Source organism: Plectropomus leopardus, chromosome 18 (assembly GCF_026936395.1).
Source record: "Plectropomus leopardus strain MGB_pleo_1.0 chromosome 18, ASM2693639v1, whole genome shotgun sequence".
NCBI lineage: Eukaryota > Metazoa > Chordata > Actinopteri > Perciformes > Serranidae > Plectropomus > Plectropomus leopardus.
This window is the reverse complement of record NC_142193.1, coordinates 19,687,840-19,710,951: the sequence shown is the minus strand read 5'-3', so window position 1 is coordinate 19,710,951 and position 23,112 is coordinate 19,687,840. Positions and strand designations below refer to the sequence as shown.

Below are 23,112 nucleotides of genomic sequence, written 5' to 3'. Positions count from 1 at the left end.
ATGTGTGAGCGCAGCATTTGATGTTTTTACAAGATCTGGTTAGTTCAAATGTTTCATTTTTGAGTAAAATTGTTAAATGAAACTTAAAATTAATTGATTATTCAAGACATACAACCTGCATCACACATAATGTGTCTGAGGGCCGCCAAAATTTGAAAATTGGACAATAATTTTTATTTTTGCAGTTACTGGCTATGATATAAATGGATGGATGAATGGATGGATGAATGAAGATTTTTTTTTGCTTTCTGCCTTTATTTGATAGGACAGCTTTCGAGTGAAAGGGGGAGAGGGAGGGGATGACATGCAGCAAAAGGCTATGGGTTGGTATTGAACCTGCAGCTGTTGCAGCAAAGAAATGGCCTTTGTATATGGGACATGCACTCTACCAGATGAACTACTGGTTGCCCAAATGGATTTATTTAGGTGATTCTTAAAATAAAGATGCCTTTTAAATCCACCACTGGAATTTGGGGCTCAGAGATGGTTAAAATTAATGCAAAATATTACTATTTAAAGTTGTAGCTATGTTCCTCCCCAAAGCCAAAATAAATAACACAATTCCTTCCCAAATGCATAAAAAAAAAAAAATAACTGACATGCCTTTCCTGTTTTTCACCACTTCTCAAAACGAACAGTCCCATTGAAAAGGGGCTTATGACTATTAGTTTAAAAAAAACTTATTCTGAAAGGTGCACCCGGAAACTACATTTTAACAATCTAACTTGACACTATATTGGCAAATTTTCTATGACTTAGAGCAGTGGACGAGGCAAAAAACAGTACAGCAAACTGGAACTAAGCAGGAGGGTCCAAACTGTGCGTACAAGCTGTGACAGTGACATTAAGACAAAAGATTTAGGAGGTGTGTTTGTGTTTGTGTTTGTGTGTGTGTGTAAGGGAGAGAGAGAGGGAGCGAGAGAGAGACTCGCTGTGCGTCCACAAAGGATTTATTAAGGTGGTCCCCCTGTCAGGCACCAATTAATTTATCGGAGAGTAAACCAGTTAAAGGGAGGGAGGACAGAGAGGAGTTACTGGCGGCTCTGAAGAGCTGTCACTTTGTTTGTACGCGACGTGTGTGTGTGTGTGTGTATGTGTGCGGAGAGGGATTATCAGTACGCGCGTTATGCGGAGCGCAGTTTTGGTGATGCATTCAGTCGGGAGATGTGCAGCGGGGAGCAGTGACCATCAAGCGGGACATTCAGCGGCGTAAGGCGCAGGAGAAGGGGGATCCAGCAGGGTTTCTTTTTTTTTTTGTTTGCTTTTTGGTCGGGGAGAACCGTCTCTGCGCATCACAGGATTTCGACTCATTGTGTGTTTTATGAATTTTTGATGACTGCTCCTTCGCTGGTGCAGAGTGAAAGTCAAAGATGCGCACCGATGAACAAAGGATTTAGGGGAAAACGATCAAGAACATCGTTTTAATCCTGACACCCCGGCGTGTTTCGTCCATGCCCATTCTGCCTCTGAGGACAACAGATACGGGCTGAATCACCGGGTGCCTCTGGTGTCAGAGCCTGAGCAGGAGGAATCATCTGGGCTGATCGAGTCCATGTGGATGGAGAGAGAATACGCAAACGCAGCAAGCGGAGCTCATTCCGAAATGTGACATTTTTACTCTCCCAGTCTCCCATCCAACCTGACAACTGTGCATCTGCCCTCCTTCTCGATCGGATTTGTTTACATCGATTAAGGTACGTGCTGTCCACCATGTAGCCCATCGGACATTGATTAATAAAAAAGGGGGTGTGATTGAGGTGATGCGAGATATGTATTCAGTTAGCAGAGAGGATCTCGGATTATATGAGTGCATCTCTCGGGTTGTGTTGTATTAAAGCTGTTTCGGGGCTTATTGCCACTGAGGTGGAAGTTGCATCACTGACAGCCCGGGGAGAAAGGCGATGTCGATGCACCAAATGCATAGGTGTGTGTGAAGCAGAAAGGACACGCAGTATTTTAGACATGAATGCACATTTACGCACAGGGTTTGGCACATATGGCCTTGACATCAAAGAGCATTTGGTAAAATCGTGATAAGCTTAACTAAACACATGGAGGACTTTGACCTGTGTGAAATGTAAGGACTGATTGGCTGTGGCACTTTTTTTTCTCTCGTGAGGATTAAAACGTTGATGTCTATTAGTAGCTGCACCTCCATTTTCACCCCACAATGCATTTGGATATTTTCGGAGTGTCAGTCACTCCATTCTTTCGTTTAGAGGTTAGATGTCATTCTTTATATGTGTCACACACACACACACACACACACCTAAGTAACAATGGTCTTACTGCTGTTCCCTCAAACAAACACTCTTCTGGAACCCCCCAGGGACCCTCCCATGTGGCCATTGTTAAGAGGCAGGGGGGATGAGCCCAAAAAGAAAAGAAAAGAGAGCAATTTCCAACTGTGTGTTTGCATTTAACTGCTCCTTAGGTCAGCTAAAAACCAAGGGTGTCCCCTTTAGGAGATGTGTCCCTCCCACGCTGGCCCCATAAACAAAAGGCTTGTTGTTGAACTCTGGAAAGAAATTGTTCTTAAATGGCCACTTGAGTCCAATTAGACAAGGAAGTTTGCATGGAAATGGAAGTCAATGCATAGATTGACTTTCTGCTGGTCAATAGATAGATGATACATGAGCCTCGAGCTTCCGTCAGTGCAGTATTTGTGTACTCAGAAAGCTCCCGGGCCTATTTTGGCGTGTTCTGTTTTCCATCATTAATCAATATTCAGCAGAGTGGAGCTGTTTATTCTCAGGCTGCGCTTTCATGAGTTAGTTAGGTCTCTCATGGGAAAAGAGGATGCTACAGTATCTCCTCGGGGCTGATGCCATATGTACCTTGTTTGGATGATTGTGTGTGTGCGGCCTCTTTATGTACACATGGCACAGCTGAGTGCATGAGCTGGATGTTCACATACATGGGAAGTTCTCCTTTCATATGTGCATTTGTGATCATGAACCCCCCCACACACACACACGCTCGAGGCACAAGGCTCGCTCCAGTTCTTCCTTCCCCTGTTTCTCCTGCTCCTCTGATCACTATCACACTCTCCAAACCAAATCTGATCTCACTGGGCTCCTGTGATCAACGCCCCCATTCATCCTATTACTCTATCTGTAACAGAAGATGCTTACTGACATCACATAAAAGCAAAACACATGACACCGGAGGTCGGTGGCCATTTTTAGGTTCAGGATGCCTTCACATCTGCGAACAGACCGCATCGGAGGAGGAAGAGGAGGAAGAAAAGGGAGCAGAGGGAGGGGTGTAAGGCACTGCTAATTGTTAAGTCAATTAGCATATGGTCTTGCTGTGAGCCCAGTCACATGGTAATGAGGCCTAATGAGGATGGCTGGGGAAAATACTTCCACTGTCAGTTTCTTCATGGTGACACCCAAGAGGCCAGTGCAATGAATGGACTACTACTTTTTCAGTTTCACCATTTAATCTGACATCCCTGTGACGTCCTGTCTTCTGCGAGTCTATTTTTTCCCCAAACTTGTCCTCACCAACTCCTTTTCAATATTTTAGCACAGCCATACGTCATACCTTGACGTCTACCGCATCGCTCCCCCTCTTTCTTCTTCCTCATCCTCTTTTTATGCCCATCTTTTTATCCACCACACAAGGGATCGGTGATGTCACTCTGTAAGGTTACAGATGCTGGGAGATTGGAGACACAGACGGATCAGATTATGCGGTGCAATTCATGGTTATTGTTCATTTTATTACAGGCAGGACGCTGGATAAGTTTGGAGCTAAATGCATTCCTTTGCATTCGTTCAAAGAAAAAAATCATCTGAGGATCGAGTTACTGTAAATGTGTTCTCAAGTATCCATGCACAGCAAAGTTGTGTTAAAGGTTTACTGTGCGTACAGCTATGGATTTGGATGCCAGGTCTGTTTATTTCAGCAAACTTGCACCAGAGATATCTTTCTCAAAACGCCGACTCGAAACTCTCATGTAAACTGGCTGTGCTTTTACAATCTTCTGCGTAGGAGGTCTCTGACTGAATGCATGATCCGTAAGGAAGGCCAACTCTGCAAAGTTCAGGGATTACAGCGACCATGTGTCCTGTCGAAATGTCCTTGAGTGAGAAAGAGAGTGTCTATCTGTCTATCTGCAGTGGATGAGGTTCCAAACTAAGGCCACATCCTCATTAATATGTTTTCATTTTAAAACGGCATTTTAAAACGATCTATGTACACATTAGCATACACAAGAAATATCTCCATCCAAACTCAACACACCTGAAAATGCAAATCACACAACCATCCATGCACACAGGCTTGCATGTGCCAATATAAACTGAGAGCAGTTTGTCTACTCTGCTGGTGATTGCTTAGTGTCAGAAAATACCACAGAAATCTGAAAAAGTAAGACCAGCGATTTCTTTGCTTGAATTTATGACAAGGTAGAACTTTTAAGCCCATTGTCCACCGCACAGGATACACACAAACACCTGCTAACATCTGGATTTTTAATGTAATGGGAAAGGTTACAATCAATGGGGTCTAATGACTCTGCAGTGGTCATGGGTATTTATCGTCTCCAGCTCCTATCAGCTTTAATGGAAGCACAGCATTTGCGTGAGCGCGCTAATTTTAGCCCCATTACTGGTGGGACACATGATGCGCCACCACAAAACACTGTCTGTCTCTCCCCAAGCAGCACTCAAAAACATGGATCCAAATTAGTCTGCACTGAGTTTGTGAGAGAAACTGAGTAAGTAAGAGATGTATAAGGAGAAACAACCACCGTAAAGTTTTCACAGGCCTCCACGCTGCTTTCTACTGTTTACTCACCTGTTTTGAGGCCTGTCCATGACTTTGATTGTGACACACCAAATCAAACAAATAAAAAAAAAAAAAACACACACACAGAAAAACATGCTTTGCTGCAGAGCCGTGTACACAGCTCTGTTTTATTGGCAATTGGGAATGGAGTCTATAACCTGTGTATATGCATATTTATTTTAGTGGAAAAGGGGTGTTAGTGAGAGTATTTTGAGTATTAGGCAGTAAGAGCAACAGAAAACAGAGTAAATACAGCAACATATTAGAGTGAAACCAGCTGGGAGCATTATCCATCATTACAGAAAGATATTGCAAGGGGAAAGAATTTCCCAATCAAGAAGAATAAAATCACAAAGGTACCTTGACCTAGCAATAAAAGTTTGGCTTGACCAAAGAAAGGCATTGATCACCGATCAGCATTGATGGGAACACACCTGGGTGATCGTGCTAATTTCAGCTACTTTATTGGTGAAATGCAATGACACGTCACTAATTACTAGTTGTCTCCTTGTAAGCAGCATTAAACCATCACTCCAAGTTAGTCTGCACCAAGTTTGAAAGAAAGACTGAACAAACAAGAAATAAATAAAGAGAAGAAAATACTGAAAAGTTTTCAAAGACCTCTGTTCCTGCTGCTGTCTATGTTTACCTGTTCTCCTGCCTGTCCAAGATGTTGCATGGACACACCGACAAAACCCCCAATGCACACACACAAGTTGACAAAAAAGCAGACTTGTCTACTGCAGCGCTGTGTTCCCGGGCAATGGGAATATAGTCTGTCTCCTACATTCAGCAGGGTTTACCTGTGTTTGAAAAACCCATGTACATGCACTAATTTTGGTAGTTAAAGGGTATATCTAAGACCTCAGGTAAGACAGAAAGGTTCCTCAGTGGTTCTCATTACTTCTTTGTCTTAATTCCTTCTCTTTTCTGGACCATGTTTCACATTAGACTTCAGCAACTTCAAGGCATTAACTCTCACTCAAGACGTCATAGAAGATCAAGACTGCTTAACACAGAAGTAGCAACTGATAAAACCACAGTCTCCAGTGACAAACCTATTGAAAGTAGAGCATTCAAACTTATTTAGAGGCGCAGATGTGTTTTTAATCCAAAGTCACAGAGTGAGACAAGACATCCAGACAGCTTGGGTTAATTTACATGACTGATATCTAAAGGCCTTATGTAATCCCAGCCACTGATGTAAGATGTAAATTTATGCACGATCAGAAAGGAAAGGTCTGTTAGTTTTAGAGAAGACAGTGAATAAGGCTGCGGAGTCTGGAGTGGCGTCAGCAGCAAGCAGATGTCAGCGCAGGTCCTGCAAATGACCTGCTCACCTCAACAGCTGGCTCAACGTGTTCCCAGCCGTACACCTACACACTCACTCACACATTTTCTCCATCAGTAGCCTGAATAATACAAAAGTAGGAGAAAAAAAATCAAGAACTGAAGCAAGTCGTCAAAATGCAATAATCCTCCCAATTATCACCGCAGTAATTAGGCAGCATCTGGTTGTGTGCTATGTCTGATAATTATTGGAAGAGGTAATTGTACAGGACACCCCTGCCCTTCCAGCCTGGAGCAGATTTAAAGGACTGCAGTGCTGCACATTTGCACTCTCATGTCTGTATTCCTGTTGTGTGCGTAAGGAATGCACGCTGCATACTTGTCACATTCAGCTTTGTGTGAGAATGTGGTGCCTTCACACACAAATGCATAATACATGTCGCCGAGCAGACTGTTATATTTACATGCAAATAGACCCAGCAAACATAGGCATTATGCCAGTCTGTGTGTGTGTGTGTGTGTGTGTGTGTGTGTGTGTGTTTGTGTGAGAGAGAGAGACACGTGCAGCGTGAATGCATGTAACCCTGCGACGTGCAGAATACAAAACTAAGATGGACCTCTGAGTGCCAGCAGGCTGCTTGGCACTGAGGAAGATGATGCCTGAGAAACAGCAGCCATGCAGCAGAACTGGCAGGAGCTGGATCTTTCCCCAGTTACGTAAGATACACAAGAATAAAGGCAAGGGGGGTGGGGTGGGGGGGCACAAGGAGGGGAGAAGGAGAAGCCAAAATGGAAGGAAGAGGGTGTGTGTTTGGGATTAGAGGATGGGGGGGTAAAAAGAGGGAGGATATGTGGGGAGAGGAGGTGTGTGAGGCGCATCTTTCCAAGTGCATCTTCAAATGTAGCAGAGAGATGAGACTGCTCTGGCTGCTCTGGAGTAGATGTGGAATTGAAAGCCAACAGAATAGAGGATTTTAAATGGAGGGGAGGACAGAAATGGCTGCACGGAGCAGGAGTGACAGAGAAAGAAACATGTCTAGAAAGATGGGAGGGAGGGGAGGATGAGACGGCGGCAGCATCCTCTGTGCTGCACAAAGCAGAAGGCCAGGGGCTCCTTCTCTCTCTCTCTCTTTTTGCACGACTTGTATTAGTGGGAAGTAGGGGACTTGAGTGTGTGGCATGTGCATAGACGTGTATTCTGTATTGTGTGTCGTGCATTTTTGCAGAAGCATCGGTGATTTTGCACATGTGTAGCCCTCAGTGTGCATCCTGCAGCTGTGCCAAGTCCCACTCAAAAAGCAGCCAGAGCAGCCATCTGTACAAGAGGGAGTGACTGGGTGAGAGGGTGAGGGGACATTCACCCATGTGCACAAGCTCCAGCCTCTGTGTGTGTGTGTGTGTGTGTGTGTGTCTTGTCTGCACTATGTGGTTTCCCAGGCTCTGTCATTAGAAAAATGTGACAAAGAAGAGAAAAAGAAAAGATCGAAAATAAAAAGACAGAGGAGGAGCAGTCTGCTCGGCTTGTCGAGGATGAGTGAGCCTTTCTCTCTTTGTCTCCTCTCCCTTTTTGTTTTATTCCTGTCATTTAAAGATGGGGTGTGACCATGCTTATCATGAGAAAAACAACACCATGTTCAAAGAAAGCAGGAGTTTATCAGAAGTGTCTGTTTTTGTGTCAGTGTAAGGTGTTTGAGTGTGTTTTGGTGACTCATCCCTGTATGAGTGCTGATTGATGTTAATGTAGACCAATAATATCCAGCGGCAGTGAGCTGCTGCAACAAGGCGGGAAGGAGACTACAGGAAACGACAGGCTGAAATAACGGCAGGAAACGAGGCAGCGAAGAATTTTGGTAATGAGGAGGCGTGAGGAGGAATTTGGAGGGTGTAAATCTCTGGAGGACACATGAAAGAGCTTTAAACAAATGAATATGCACAAGCACACACACACATATGCACACATGCATATTTCACTGTTACGCCCTCTGGGGTCTCACTGAAATATGTCAAGAGTTGTAAACAATATCTGCCTTAAAAATATGCTCTTTTTAAAAATATGGATATTAGGAAAGAGACATCAAAAGCTTATAAATAAATGGATGGACCAGCTATGGGTATACTCTCCTACATATTCCAATAGTTTTTTGGTTAATAGGTGAGTATACTCTAAACAGCCAGAAAAAGAGGTGGGTATACCCTGTATACCCTCCACTACACTGCTGTCTGTTTACATGTTTGTGTTTTGTGTGGATGTGGAAATTTGGGGGATAATCGAACCACTTGTTTTGATAGAAAATTACATATGCCAGTGTCTTAAATTATATTACATTCAGAACAGTGGTAAACAGTATCCAAAAACAGTGCTTCAGCTCGTAGTCACAGGGAAACAGGTTTTGGTGCTATATGGCACCTATGTTTTTAAAGTGCTATACAACACCTTCGTTCAATAAAGAACCCTTGGAGGTGCAAAACTGCACTGAATTGTTTTAACACTTTTGATCCTATCGTATAATGTCAGATAATAACGTGGATAACTCAATATGCTTCTAAATGACACTTGAAATATCAATGATTTTAATTATTTCTTAAAAGATTCATAATCCTATACTAAATGCTTACTGAGAAACAAATATGTGACCTTTTCAAACCTCAAATATTTCTGTGCATATGCAGAAAGGCTGAGAGCCACTGCTTTAATGTGTTAACTGCTGGAAATACGGTTTGTAGGCTATTTTTGGTGTGATGTTTTTAATCTTCCCCCAGTAAACTAAACTAAACTAAACTAAACTAAACTAAACTAAAGAACCAGAAGATAACCTCGAAAGAACTATATAGGAGCTTTAAATGTTGATTCTTCAGCTTCAGGGTTCTTTCCCAGAAAATTTGAACTTCAAACACTTAATTTATGGCATTCAGTAATATTTTACCTGCATCAATTTGAACATTTTCTGCATCAATTTATGGCAATTTAAAGGTCTCTAATTTTGTCAAGATAAAAGTCCTCTAGTACTTTCATGTTTTTATTGGGGCACGTGTTCTGAATAGACACCTTCAAATTGCTTGTTTTGCCTGAACAGTAGTTAAAGGTCCAGTGTGTAAAATGAAGGGGGATTTAGTGGCATCTAGTGGTGAGACTTGCAGATTGCAAACAAAACAAAACTTAATTTGGTAAGGATTCCTTCAATGTTCATTGTTCACCAGTTTTTTTTAAATGTAGAAACGCAGAATAATGCACATCAAAAATCTGTGTCTATCCAACGCTTCTTGGTCTTCTTCGTCTTGGATGAGCTGCTACCTACGGTGGCCGACATGAAAACACAGATGGCCCTTTGATGAGCCGTTGTTTGGTTTGTACATTCTGGGCTACTGTAGAAACATGGAGAAAAATATTAAAAGCTCATGGTAAGGTAACAAAAACACAATTCCTATTTTCAGATGATAAAAAAACAAACATAATAATTAGGTTATATTCCATTTATGTAAATATATCCTCCTAAATCCTAAATGCTGGACCTTTAAACAAAACACGTGGAATCAGTAAATCCTCTCTTGAGAAATTTGGACCATGAAATCTTTGGGGTTTTTTTGCTTAAAAAAAGAGAAAAAAATTGACTTGAAACAATACATCTGTTAATTTTTTTTTTTTTTTTTTAAAAAGCAGTTCAACTTTCCGTTGAAGTACTAATCCATTCATCTACAAACTGTTTCAACTCAGAATTTTTTATATATATTTAATTTATAAACAGTGAATAATATTTTGAAGCTCTTTGTTTTGTTTGAAATCTTAATTTTTAAAGTAACTATTGCTGTCCAATGAATGTTATGTGGCCATTAGCTGAGTAGAATTACAAAGTAGCAAGGAATGAAAATAAGTACAAAATTTGTGCTCCAGAACAGTACTTGGGTGAATTCACTCAATGTCAGGTGCATTAAAGGGACATATCATACGAATGAAAACAGGTCTAGTCTGAGTATATTTGCTGCACATCCACTAGACTTCCTCCCACTTCTGTCCCTGTTTTCTAGTATCAAGGGGTCTGTCTCTGTCTTGCTGTCTGCCCCATTTAATAAGCTCCACGCTGGAAGGACTGTGTGTGACCTGTAGCCCCGGCTGGCGTGTATTTAAATCTACCACTCTCCCCTGACGGCTCGACCATGTAACTCTCCCCGACTTATTGGCATTACTGGCATGGAGAGAGAATATGAGGCTGGGGATATCCAGTGTCCTTTATGTGGTATGTAAATATTGTGGTACAGTCTATTTGTGAACCCCGGGAGATATTTCATGTCAAAACTACAGCTGAAATAAACAATCCAAAGTGTAGCTTCAAGCGTGGAGCGGCTCAAAAAGAGTGTGTGTGTGTTCTTTGTAAGAGCAGATTGTTTGACACACTAATGTATGAGCCAGCCTGGAAAGAATTTCTGAAAGCTTAGCGATGTAGCAAAGAGACAGTTGACAGTATCCTGGCAGAATGATGTGGTGTGTGTGCGGCTCCGTGGTGGCTTTAAATACAGATCAACCTCTCAAAAAACACACAGCTTGTCAGGTGAAGCGACAGCACTGATCATCCTAGCAAAGACCTCAATGAAACGATGTGTGTTTGTGTGTGTGTGTGTGGCTGTCTGACAGCTGTGATGAATAAAGGAATAGGCAGACTGAGACAGCATTGATTTCGCTTACCGAGTGCTACTGTGTTGGGGTTTTTTTTCACCGGGACACAAAAATACTCGAGTGTTTGTACTTGCACTCGAGGCTCTGTGCATTTGTGTGCCGTGTATTATGCATTGTCTCACGCCTTGCTAGATGCCCTTAGATGCCTGATAGTGACGAGAACTGCTTGTACGCACTACTTCCTTTCTCTGTATCTCTATTTTTTTCTTCATAAAAATATGCATGATGCTGCAGCTTTACTGTCAGTGCCCCAGCAGCCAGTTCACTGGACAAGACTGGACAAATAATAAACCTGAAACGCTCAGCAGAAGCATTTAAGGTGCTCCTACTCTGACCTCACCTCTCTGTAAATAAACTTAAGGTAGCTTATCTGGGCTTTTCTGGGTTTGTAGGTATTTTTCTGCCATGTGTATGCTTTTTTTTGCTACAAAATGAAACCTGAAAGCCTTTAAAGGAGCAGTGTGTAAGATTTAAGGTGATGGTGTCTAGCCATGAAGATTGCAAGCAGCTGAAACTTCTCCCGGTTGGGATTCCCTTCAGTGTTCATTGTACAGGAGGTATTGACCAGGAGCCGAATTCTCCGCCGAGGTCTCCTCCTCTCCAAAATGCACAGACCAGGTGATTAAATTCATTGTAAAATCACTGACTAAAGTAGTTTCATGTCACAAATTTTTGTGATGCTGTTTGGCATGTTGAAGATGGATGTTAGACTAGCACCAGCATTAATGTGTGCTCACATTTTTCTCTGACAACGTAAGATTCAGACATTCAGAAGGTTTTTACTGGGAGCCGAATTGTAAGCAGAGGTGTCTTCCTCTCAAAAATAAATGGACCAGGTGACCAGAACTAGTTAAAATACTGCATACAGCAGTTTCATGTTAAAAATCAGTGTTTCCTCTATGCTGCTTAGCATGTCACAGACAGGCTGCTCACCCACCGCTATGTATTTATTACTTACTTATTTCTGATCTATACGTTTAGGAGGTTTTTTACCATAAGCCGACCTTTCTACAAAGTTCTTTGGCATGTCAGAGAGGCTGCTAGCTGAGCAGCTGCTAATGTTTTCCCACCTTTTTACTCTGATAACTTAAGATCCAGACGTTCAGAAGGTTTTTAACTGTAAGCCGAAATATCCGCAGAGGTCAGTTGCTCTCAGAAAAAATGGAATCCAGTGATTTTAACCAGTTATAAAACAACGACAACAAAAAATTCTGTGTTTTTCCAACACTGCTTGCTGTGGAGGGGCTTCTTACTATAGTGGCTGCTGCAAAACTGCGAATGGTCCTATCTAGAGACAGTGTTTAGTTTGACCGTTCTAAACTACTGTAAAAACATGCCAGTGCAACATGGCGATCTCTGTGGCTTGACCCTGTTCCCTATGTAGATATAAATGGCTCATCCTAAGGTAACCAAAAAAAACAGTGGTTATACACTACATAAAATATACTTATATTCAATTACTGCAAATATATGCCCCTAAAACCTATGCACTGGATCTTTAAAAGAGCGCAGGGCTAGAGGCAACCATTGGTGAAACAGTATGTGTGAGAGTGTGTTTTTGTGTGTTTGGAAAGGCTTCACTCATTCACCCTGCATGAACTGCTGTCCTTTGTTTCCTCTCTAAAACACAGCAGTGGCTGATTGTTTGCATTGTCACTCAGAGGCGGATGATTACTGTGGAAATGACTGACTGCTCAGCTCTGTTGCATTTATGACCAGAATGACTCACTCTTTCTCTTTCTGTCTCTCCATTCTCCATCTTTGCTCCTTCACCCCTCTCCGTCTTCTGATCTGTTGACCTCTCAGAGATGGCGTTCCTCCCGGTCCTCCTCCTGCTGCTGCTGACTGTTGCTCATCGTGCCACCGGCCAAGACTCTGAGGAATCTGAGGCTCTCCCGAGAGGCTGTGGCTGGGGCCTTGTCCGTCCCTACACCCTCCTTTGTGACCTGGACTCCATATGGGGTGTGGCGGTGGAGTCAGTGGCCGCTGGTGGGGTGCTGACTGCCATCCTGCTGGCCTTAGTCCTGCTGTGCCGCTTACACCACATCAGTGAGGCTGAAAAGCGCAGCGGTGTGGGACCCATCCTCCTGCTGCTCTTGGGCATCCTCGGTTTGTTCGGCCTGAGCTTTGCTTACCTGATCGAGCAGGATGAGTCTTTATGTTTGCTCCGCCGGGCCCTGTGGGGTCTCCTGTTTGCTGTCTGCTTCTCCTGCTTGCTGGTGCAGGGTGTCCGTCTGCGCAGGATTGGCCGTGAGCGCCGGAGCCCTGGTGGCTGCGCCCTAACAGGCCTAGCGCTGGGTTTGAGTGCCGTGCAGGGCATCATCGCAGCGGAGTGGCTTCTTCTGACCGTGCTGAGGGAGGGACGAGCTGCCTGTCAGTACCTGCCACTGGACTTCTCTCTAGCCTGCAGCTACGTACTAGCCCTCCTACTAGCTGCGCTGACTGCCGCCTCGCTGGCCCTGTGCGGGAAGACACGTCAGTGGCGCTGCAATGCCATCTGGCTGCTGGTGACCTGCCTGCTGTCGCTGCTGCTGTGGGTGGCCTGGGTGGGCTTCTATCTGTACGGTAACGCCTGGTTGGGGAGGGCCCCGGACTGGGATGACCCAGCGCTGGCCATTGCTTTAGTTGCTCAGGGCTGGCTGCTGCTGATCTTCCATGCCATTCCTGAATCCCACATCTGCCTGAGACCCCCTCCGCAGCCCACTGCCCCAGATTACTTTGACACCTCTCAGAACTCGACACGGATGAGGGAGACCAGCTTCGATGAAGACATCCCTCTCTCTCACAGGCAGTTTGTGGAGAACCAAGGATACGGATACAACGATGAGAACACTGCAGGTACAGTACAATCCAATATTTTAGAGCAGACAGGCGTAATGTGTGAGGACAGTCTGTAGGCGGAAGTAGGCCGAAGTGAGTAATAGAACACTAGGAAATATTTGCATACGTGGCTAGAATAAGTGCAGGAGGAAATTTCTGTGGTGCAGACTTACATACAGGATTCCCACACATTTTTACCAATACATTTTCCCGAATTTTCCATCATATTTTACCCCAATACATATTTAAAATTATGGTACGAAAATATAATTTTAAGCACATTTTTCAGGTCATTTTCCTGTTTTTTTTAACCTATTTTCAGGTCATTTTTATGTAAGTTTTAATCATTTCTATCAAATTTTTGGGTAATTTCTTCTTTCATCGCTCATTGCCTTCTTCCCATGTTTTTAAAATTAAAATTTGTTTGTTCAGGTTTCAAAGGGTTAAACAGTATCCAAAATAATATATAGTCAAAACTTTTCCAAATCATTCTGTTAATTCCAAATCATTTCCAGCCCTGGAAAAAAAAAGTTTTTCTAATTTCATAACTTTTCCAGGAACTTCATGACCATGGGAACCCTGTACATAGCAAATGTTTCTTTAAGAAGGACAGTGATGTGCTGAGTCACAGCTCGTAATCGCCTCTGTCTATTCCACGCCAGGCTTGAGGAGCGGTGGCGGTGCTGGGCAACATAACAGCAACACCGGCGCCAGGCCTAGCGCTCCTTTCCGCAGCAATGTCTACCAACCCACCGAGATGACTATGATCCTGAACGGGGGAGCGGTGAGTACATCCTCCCAGTCACAGGTACACGCCGCTTACACGCCGCTATCTCATTCGACCACGCCGACAAGACTGCATGCACATTTGTGCGTTCCAGACCGTACATCATTGCACAAGAATGAGGGAGAGGTGTGAGTATGTGTGTGTGCATCGGTTTGCTGGATGCATGGTCACATGGCCTGTGTGTGTTGTATGTTGTGCATGGATGGTTTTTGTCACAAATGATCGCTCATCTGACATTGAGTCTGTGTATGGGTGAGCGTGAGAGAGCTACCATGTGCTCCCATGTGTGGAAATACGCAACAATGCTATCTGTCCACTGAGTGATGTGACTGTCCGCCGGCCTGTCACGCCCTTCGTTATGCAGGATGAATGGGCACTCTGGCTGGCACAGGTGGACTTATTTCCAGCCACCAGGTTATGAATCAAGCACAAGAGCACAACACACCACCTTGCACACTACTAGAGGCTAAAACGCTGAAGCAACACTGTACTGACTAAAAGATCATTTGTAGCCACTATTCCTAGAGATTGCAGGTGTGCTTAGGGACAGTTCAGCCCAAAATTAAAAATACCCCTTTTTCCTCTTACCTGTAGTGCTATACATTAGTCTTGATTTTTTTTGGTGTAAGTTGCAGAGTGTTGGAGATATCGGCCGTAGAGATGTCTGCCTTATCTCTAATATAAAGGTACTAGATGGCACTGGACTTTAAAAAAATAACAATAATTTGAAAAACTCAACAGCAATGTCTCTTTCCAAAAATCATGACCTGGTTACTCAAGATCCTCCACAGACTTTGTGAGCAATTTCATGTAGGAACTATATTTCCTCTACTGAATTACACCTGCCAACTGTGAAGGAAGTGTGCAATTACTCATGGATGTGGGTGCATGCAAATCTGTAGGAAGCGTGCTGGACTTTGAAGCCAGTTTTTGTAGTGGCCATACAGTGAAATTAGAACTTTTGAGTCAGTCACGTATGCCATTGGGCCCAAATTGGTCTTTCCCATTTACTTATATTGGGAAAGAGATGTCTATAAATCAGTGGATACAATTTTTTGAGTGTCACAGGCTCGCAAAATGACTTGTTTCATTATCAGGATTTGATCCACTGGGTCCAATAACTTTTTGAAAAGTTGAGAAAAGCTGCACGATTAAAGCATTTCATCCCCATTCAAATTAAGCATTAAATAGCCAGCTCTAATGGTGAAAGTCTCTAATGCACCTGCTCTATGTAATTTTACACACAGCAGTTGAAAGTTTTTAGTGTCATTCGCCACTAATCAACTTTAATAGCAATGATCAGGGTCCTGCCACTACTGCGTTATCTAGGTCTCTTTAAATACATGGGCTCGTGCTAATAACAGCATGAGATGTAAACATTGATGGCATCCTCCTTAGCTGAGCTGTTACACTGACTAGCTCTGTGATACTCCTGAAATCCTCTTTCCTTCCTTTGTGCGCATTGTGGTACAACTGCTCAGTAATGCATGTGGCGGGTGTAGTTCAAGAAAAATAGTTCCTACTGCTCACAACAAGGTCTGTGGATTATCTTGAGTAACTGGGTCATGATTTCTGTAAAGAGACACTGCTGGTGAGTTTTTTAAATATTTTTGCTTGTTTTTTTGCACTTTTAGCATCACAAGCCGAGTGCCATCTAGTTCCATTATATTGAAGAGAAGGAAGACATCTTTCTGCAGATATCTCCAACACTCAGCAACTCACACCGAAACAATCTAGCTAGATAAGTAGCACTACAGTTTGATTTTGGGATGAACTGTCCCCTTAAGATGCTCTGCATAAAGTATCATTAGTGTTTTTGTGCATTCATTATAAATTTCATTTATTCATAAAGCATGCTTTATACTGAAATAAAAATGCTTTGCATAAGCATAAAAGATATTAAGTGAGAAATTCAGCTTTTAAGGGAGCAATTTAAATGGATAAAATATATTCAAAAGATGAAAGCACAAAATTAAATTGAAAAGAGTAGGATGCAAGAGCAAAGTAAATACTGGCCTAAGTGTGTAAGATTGAGTTAACTGAATACTTTAACATTTCAGGAAATAGGCTTATTAGCTTTATTACAAAGGGTTGGATGAAAAGATTAATAACACTTTCTAGCCTCTAGAGCAGTAAATTTAGCTTAGCGTAAAGATGGGAAGTAAGGGGAAACAACTAGCTGGGCTCTGTCCAAAAGGAACAAGTAACACCTGCCACAAACAGTTTTACTCCTCAATTTTTGTGCGGACTAAACAAATGAGGTAGGAGAGGGAGCTTTAGAGGTGCTGGTAGCTGGATTTTGACAAAGCCAGGCTTAGACATTAGATCTTCTTTTCTAATGGAGAAGCTTAGTTCCCAAAATATCAAACAATTACTTAAAGGAGTGTAGGGCATAAAGGACTATGACTTGGGTTTAAAGATGGTCAGAGTTGAGCCAGCTCTTCCACATTGCTGAGCATGATAAATAAATCCTGCTTCTCTGTGGTTTGCCTTAAACTCTGGGACTGTTATGCTGCGGTAGAAGGTAGACAACAAACAGGATATCATTTTAGAGGATGAGGGCAGGATTTCGTAATTAGGCTGGCAAGGAATACCGGCAATTATAAATGTAGACAACATGTCTTTTTAAAGTTTAAACATTTTAACTTCTTGCTGTTTCCACAGCAGAATTTACAAACAGATGTTACATAGGAGCTCCTTCACAAAAAGGTAAAAAAATGGGGGATCTGAAAAACCACTGGACATTACTATATTAATTACATAAAATAATATACCGAAAATAATTTTATTATGTTTTATGCCATACTTTGTAAACACAACATCACCATCGTGACATATCGTTGTGCACGTTTCATTTTACCGTTCTGCCATTCTGCTGGACTGTTTGTTTTTCCTGTGCCATCCAGAAGGCGTTGTCCTGTCAGTTTGCCGTCTACCATCTGCCTGTTTCCGTGTGATTGCAGCATTAAGCCCCTTTCCCACTGCACAATGAACCCACTAAAACTTGCTGGCATCTGGCTTTTGTGTTTCATGAAAGAAGTTACAACTTGCTTTTACTCTCAGGTCAAATGAGTCTGCAGTAGTCGCTTGTAATTAATTTCAGCTTTGATTGGCAGTGACAAAAAAATGACACCCGGGTGGAAAAAAAACCATCACTCTCTGTCCCAGTAGCACTAGACTATTTCTCCAACATTTTCACCAGCCTCCATGCTGCTTTCTGCTATTTGCTATTCTGTTTCCAGCCCGTCTGTGATGTTGAACATAACACACACACACAGAAAGGCATATTTGTCTACTGTAGAGTAGTGTACACAGCTCTGGTATACTGGCAAAGGGAAAGGAGTCCATAGCCTATTTCTAGCAGGTAGTGCAAACATGCACATATTTCTGTATTTGACAGCTACTATATGACATAAGAGAGCCTATTTTAAAGTGTAAGACAGCCAGAGATGTATTTTGCATTAAACCGTGTTTGTGGAAAAGCATTAGTAAAAAGTTTAAATCGGGCCTATGCAGCTTCAGCATGCATGTGTGTAAAGACGCATTTGTGAATATATGAAGGTATCCATGATGTTTCATTTACAATCATAATTTTTCCTCCTACAGGTGCCCTCTGCCCCTCCAACCTACACTGGGAGGCAGCTGTGGTGAGTGAGAGGATTGGAAAGACGTGTGGTCGAAAATGAAGAAGAGGATGGAGAGGGTGAGGAGGGAGGGGCCCAGGATGAGGGGCCCGCCTGGTTGAATTGGACTTAAAACGTGGATGCCAAGGGCCCTTTCATTCTGTGTACAGACTTAAATACTGACTGTGTGCCAATCAACTATTGTATGAGTGTGTTTGTGAGACTGAGAGACAACAGGGTATGGAGGACAGAGCTAAAGCTCTTCTAGCACACAAATCTCTATAGAAGGGTTCAAAAACTCGAAATGTGACCAGCAAGTAGCAAAACAAGACACGCTGACTCAGATCTGAAAATATCAACATGCAGTATTGTTTTTTTTCTTTTTGTTTGATTTGCTCCCCTGAGACTATACAGCACTGTAAGCATCCTTGAGAAACTGTGAAATGTTTTGCTTTTTCTTGCTCTCTCTCTCCTCTCCTGTCAGTCAGGCTGTCTTTCCCTGCTGCTGGCGCTCACGTGGAAACATTTGGCTCTGTCCTCCATCCATCCACAGTATAGGTGAAAAAAGAGCACATGGGCAAACTGTACAGCTCGAGCACCGCCCGCTTTAAAAGAATCCAGCCTCTGTGGGTGTGTATGTAGAGTATAAGAGAGGAGTGTGTGTATTCCCTACATCTCAAATCTGCCGCTCCAATAAACCTTCTCCCTTAAGACTGTTACCCCTCCGCGAACACTTCTTCTTCCTCCCTCACTATTTCACTGCACCGTATGTGAATACAATGCATAACACCTTGCCTCATCCTCCCACCTGCATGGACACTTCGCAAAAATGTGAAACAAACTGTGAAACTGCAGATGGAAAAGAAGTTCCCAGTGACCGCGCACGCAGCAAAAGCAGCCTGGAGCACCTGAACAGAGGGATCGCAAGCTGCTAATGAACTGCTGTTATATACACTATATACTGTATATACAGCAGATTAGAGTGAATTGTGATTGGACAAGGAGGGTGTCAGTCGTCGGCGGGGAGGCACCGCTTTCATGAATCTAGGTCAGACTGCTGTGTGCTGCTCTCCCACATCTCCGGTGGCCACTGGCGTTTTGAGGCAGCCAGGAGAATCTGTCACTTTATATCAGCAGGAAACGAAGCGAGCAAATTAAACTGTTCCTAGCTCTATCTGTGTTTACGTGTGCGTACGTGTGATTTTATGAGTGTTGGGAGTTGACAGGTGGGGTGGACGAGGGGGAGGGGGGGGTCAAAAAGTCAAGTTTGCTTTCTGGTGCTAAACATCCCTCCAACACAACTTCCCAGTGCAGCACACAACTACAGTAGTCAAATCTGTGAGTGACAGGCTATAGATAGAGCTGTGGCTGGTGTGTGGAGATATCCCAGAGCCTTAGAAAGATCAGATTTACAGTGTGGTGGAAAGAGGGAGATCAAATACAAGAGGTGGAAGAAGGGGGATGGGAGCGAGGAGGAAGGAGATGGCGAGTTGCGGTCCGAGGGGGGGGAAATGGGGAATCTATGAGACAGATCTGTGTGAGAAAATGGCTCCCTGGTCTGTCTGTGTGTGTGTTTGTGCGTGATGTGTGCAGGCGGCAGCGCTGCTCTGCTCTCTGTGGTCGTCTTCTTTATCTGGTGAAGCGTCACTCCCTCCTCCTCCTCCCCCCTCCTGTCTCCCCGTGGTCGGCTATAGCTCAAGTGTAGCCCCATGTGCCAAGAAGGACTCTCGTTTCACTGGAGTCTCCGTTTCACGCCCTCTCCCTTCATCACCACACCAGCTCTCTCTCGCTCTCTTCACCTGAGAAGCTGTGTACATAGTAGTGCTGTAAAGCTTTGCTTGCTTCCTTACTTTTACTTTTTCTTTTTTAACTGTAGCCTGAGTTTAGACACCAGTGTGGTACGACCCACTGGAGGACTGACTACTGCAAACTGTTTTTATCTGGGGATTTTTTTAACTGGTTTGCTTTGTTGTTCATACATTTGCTTGTTGTTACATTATGCTTTTATTTCTCTCTTGCTGGTGTCTTTTTTTTTTTAATTAGCATTTTGGAAATGTTTTGCCAACACTAGATATGCTTTTATTTTTTGTTTGATTAATGTTAAAGGAAATGAGTAGGTCCACTCTTTGCTGTAACAGTTATGGGGATACAAACACTATTTTTATTTTTTCAGGAAAAAAAATGACAATGGCTGTGAATAATTATTTGGCACTTCATGCAGTAAACAACATATTCTGCGATACTTTGGGAATAATTAGAAAATACAGAGCAGGGAGGGCTGAAAAACTTCAAGCACCCCCAACAGTCATATTTGCGACCCCTGGTTTTACAGCAGCCCTTAACTAAGAAAAGACTATGGGTCAACCCTTGACTGCTGCTGTATGTTTATGTCTTAACCACTGGCTATTCTAAAATAGGACTGGTACCAGCAGGCCAGCTCCATGCCCAAAGAGAGCGTGTCCCGCCACGTCAGGCTCTGTTTGGGTCAACCCTGGTCAGAAACAGACTACGAGCCTTCAGAAACGTGCGCCGTAGCCCATGAAAAACTGTCTTTAGGGTTTTGGATGATCGGCAGTAATGAGACAAAACTCTCAACACTCAGAGCGGAGGAGGGGGGAGGTTTCAGTTCTTGCGATGTTTTCACTCAGTGTGGAGTACAAAAAAAAAAACAAAAAACAATAATTACGTGACTTTGTAGATTTTGCACTTGTCGACTACCTATCTGTGCATGCTTATCACCATTTCTACATGTAAGACCTTTCTCAGACGTACTTTTGAATACTAACTCTATTTATGTAAAGGTCATGTGACAGCAATCATAATTTCAGTGTATATCAGATGACACACTTTATGTCTGTGCTTTCTTAAACACAAAAAGAGAGCTGGCTCTTGAGAAGCAAAGAGATTAAAGTCAGGGGGAAATGGTCCAAAATAGTATGATTCCCCAAAAAGGAACAAATCGCCATCATGACTGGACCTAATAAAAACCTCCTGTTTTGGTTTGAAGACATGAGGGGGGAAAAAAGAGAATCTTCTGACTGGTATCGTCTCTGTGTTTAAAATCAAATAGACTGTGGTGAAATTTGCACAAAACTTCTATATGTTAAGTCTGTCATCCCTGGGCAGCCCACTGAACACCCATCCTCCCTGGGTTTGACATGTCCTTGCCTGTCCTCTCCTGATTTGTCTTGCCTTCAGACTGTTCCAGCGGGGCAGCTGACAGGGATGATATTGGTTTTCACAGCTGTGACTGTGCAGTGACGCAGCATGCCTATGTATAGAACTTGATTCCCCTGATTAGAAAAATAATTATTAAAAAAAAAAACAACAACAGTTAACTCTCTTGTTTCTGTAACTGAATCAGGAAAAAAAATGAGTTCAATAAAAGTGTCATGTTTGTAGTTAACTTTTAATGGGATGTGGTGTTTTTTTTTCTTCAGCTGACTACATGATCATTCTAAAGATTTTCAAAATTAAAGCACCTAATTTGAGTACTTCACATTTTAAAATCTAATGATGATATACTGTCCAATGATTTTTAACAGAAACACTGTGCAACTTTAGGATCCCTTTAATTAACTTATTTAAGACCACGATATGTACTACGTGGGACATGTTACATTTGTCAGTGCTCTTTGTTGGTTAAATCATGCAATGGAAACACTGGCTGTCATTTATCAATCTAATGTAGAAACCAGCGCATATCTGTGCACTGAAATCTTTTGAAACACTCTTATTTCACCAGAGATAACAGGCACTGATGAACGTGGTAACTGCAAACTACTTTTTTTTAAAGGAAAAGTGCCAACAAATGAGGGTTGAAGCATAAATTTTCGCCTGGTCCTAACTGCATCATTGTCATGCCAGCGTTTAATACCCACTTGTGTAGTATTGCTTAAATGACACCTTAAAATAAGAGTGAAAGCCTGTTGGGCTTGATCTTGTATATCACTTTATGCTTGTTAATTGCAAAACTTGTATTTCACAGGCCCACCTAAATTAATACTTCTGGCTATGCTACTGCCTAGAACACTGCATTAGGCTACCAAATATTGCCAGTAGCGTTTCAGGTTTTGGGGATGCTGTCCCCACATCTTTAAGTTTGTGGGGAACATAAAATCCAGTGCCCTCCATAGATGGTGCCTATGTAATTATCCCATCACAAAAGAGAACCCCAGAAATGAGTCCTAAAACCCAGAAAGTTAACATTTCAGCATCTCCGTTTTTTGTTTACAAGGTCTGTAGTTAACACAAGCTGAAGAGGCTTCACTTTTGTTCTGCGACATATAATACATCAATAAATACCCAACTCATGAAACAATGAACGAAACTCCCCAAGCACAGCCGATGTGATCGTCAGGTGCTGGTCGGTGGCAGGAACATATAAAGTGAAAATGTAGATCACCGCACACTGAATGACTTTAATGTGATTTTATTCAGAGCGAGCGATGCGTTTCGCCTGCGGCCTCTTCAGGTTTGCTCAGTGCAGGCGAAACGCGTCGTTGCTCTGAATAAAATCACAGTAAAGTCATGCAGTGTGCTGTGGTCTACTTTGGTTTTCGCCCCACTCGTGAACTTAGAAGTCTTCATGTATCTAAGAAAAGGCAGCTGCTAATAAGAGGCTAAATTAGACTGCAGAACGTCCTTGCGCTGCGGTTTCACAGCCCCCTAATGGTAGGGATGCAACTGTAGTGTATTTTGTTTAGTGGTGTTCATCTGTGAAGATTATCTTGCTAAACAAAACATTTAAGTATCACAAACGTTGGTTTGCCACAGAGCTTAATTTCTGAAACAATCCAGAATCAAATAGAAAAATTCTCTTAGGCTTTTTGACAAGGAAACCAGGGCGACATCAACTTCGGCTTTGGCCGACAGAAAAACGCCATCCCTGGGGTAATGTATATATTGTCAGTTTAGAGGCCTTGCCCTGAGAGTTTACAACATGGACAGGCCAAGAAGGGAAACATCTCTGAGCTAGAAATGGAAACGCTGACATTGCAGGTCCAATTTAACCAACTGATCCTATTTAGCAGCCTGAAAAATGGCATCAAAAGAAGTCGGAAAAACGCAGTATGGAACAAAATCACTGCTGCGGTCAACACCGTTGCGATGAACAATCAAACCCC

At 42.8% G+C, this 23,112-nt stretch overlaps 2 protein-coding genes across 3 annotated transcripts in view; one reads left to right on the top strand and one right to left on the bottom strand.

Moving 5' to 3' along the window:
• The window catches only part of gpr139 (G protein-coupled receptor 139), a 69,727-nt gene that overhangs the window by 45,599 nt on the left and 1,016 nt on the right, over positions 1-23,112 (bottom strand). The gene's annotated exons all lie outside the window — the stretch shown is intronic.
• Positions 774-21,392, top strand: gprc5ba (G protein-coupled receptor, class C, group 5, member Ba). 2 transcript variants are annotated; one of them, XM_042505545.2, is made up of 4 exons: positions 774-1,694; positions 12,563-13,594; positions 14,239-14,384; positions 17,970-21,392. In XM_042505545.2, exons 2-4 carry the CDS (start codon positions 12,565-12,567, stop codon positions 18,012-18,014), a joined length of 1,221 nt encoding a protein of 406 aa, XP_042361479.1. In that variant the 5' UTR covers positions 774-1,694; positions 12,563-12,564; the 3' UTR covers positions 18,015-21,392. The 2 variants fall into 2 exon arrangements, with proteins under 2 accessions (XP_042361479.1, XP_042361480.1); XM_042505546.2 differs by having other exon boundaries at positions 775-1,694; positions 14,239-14,360.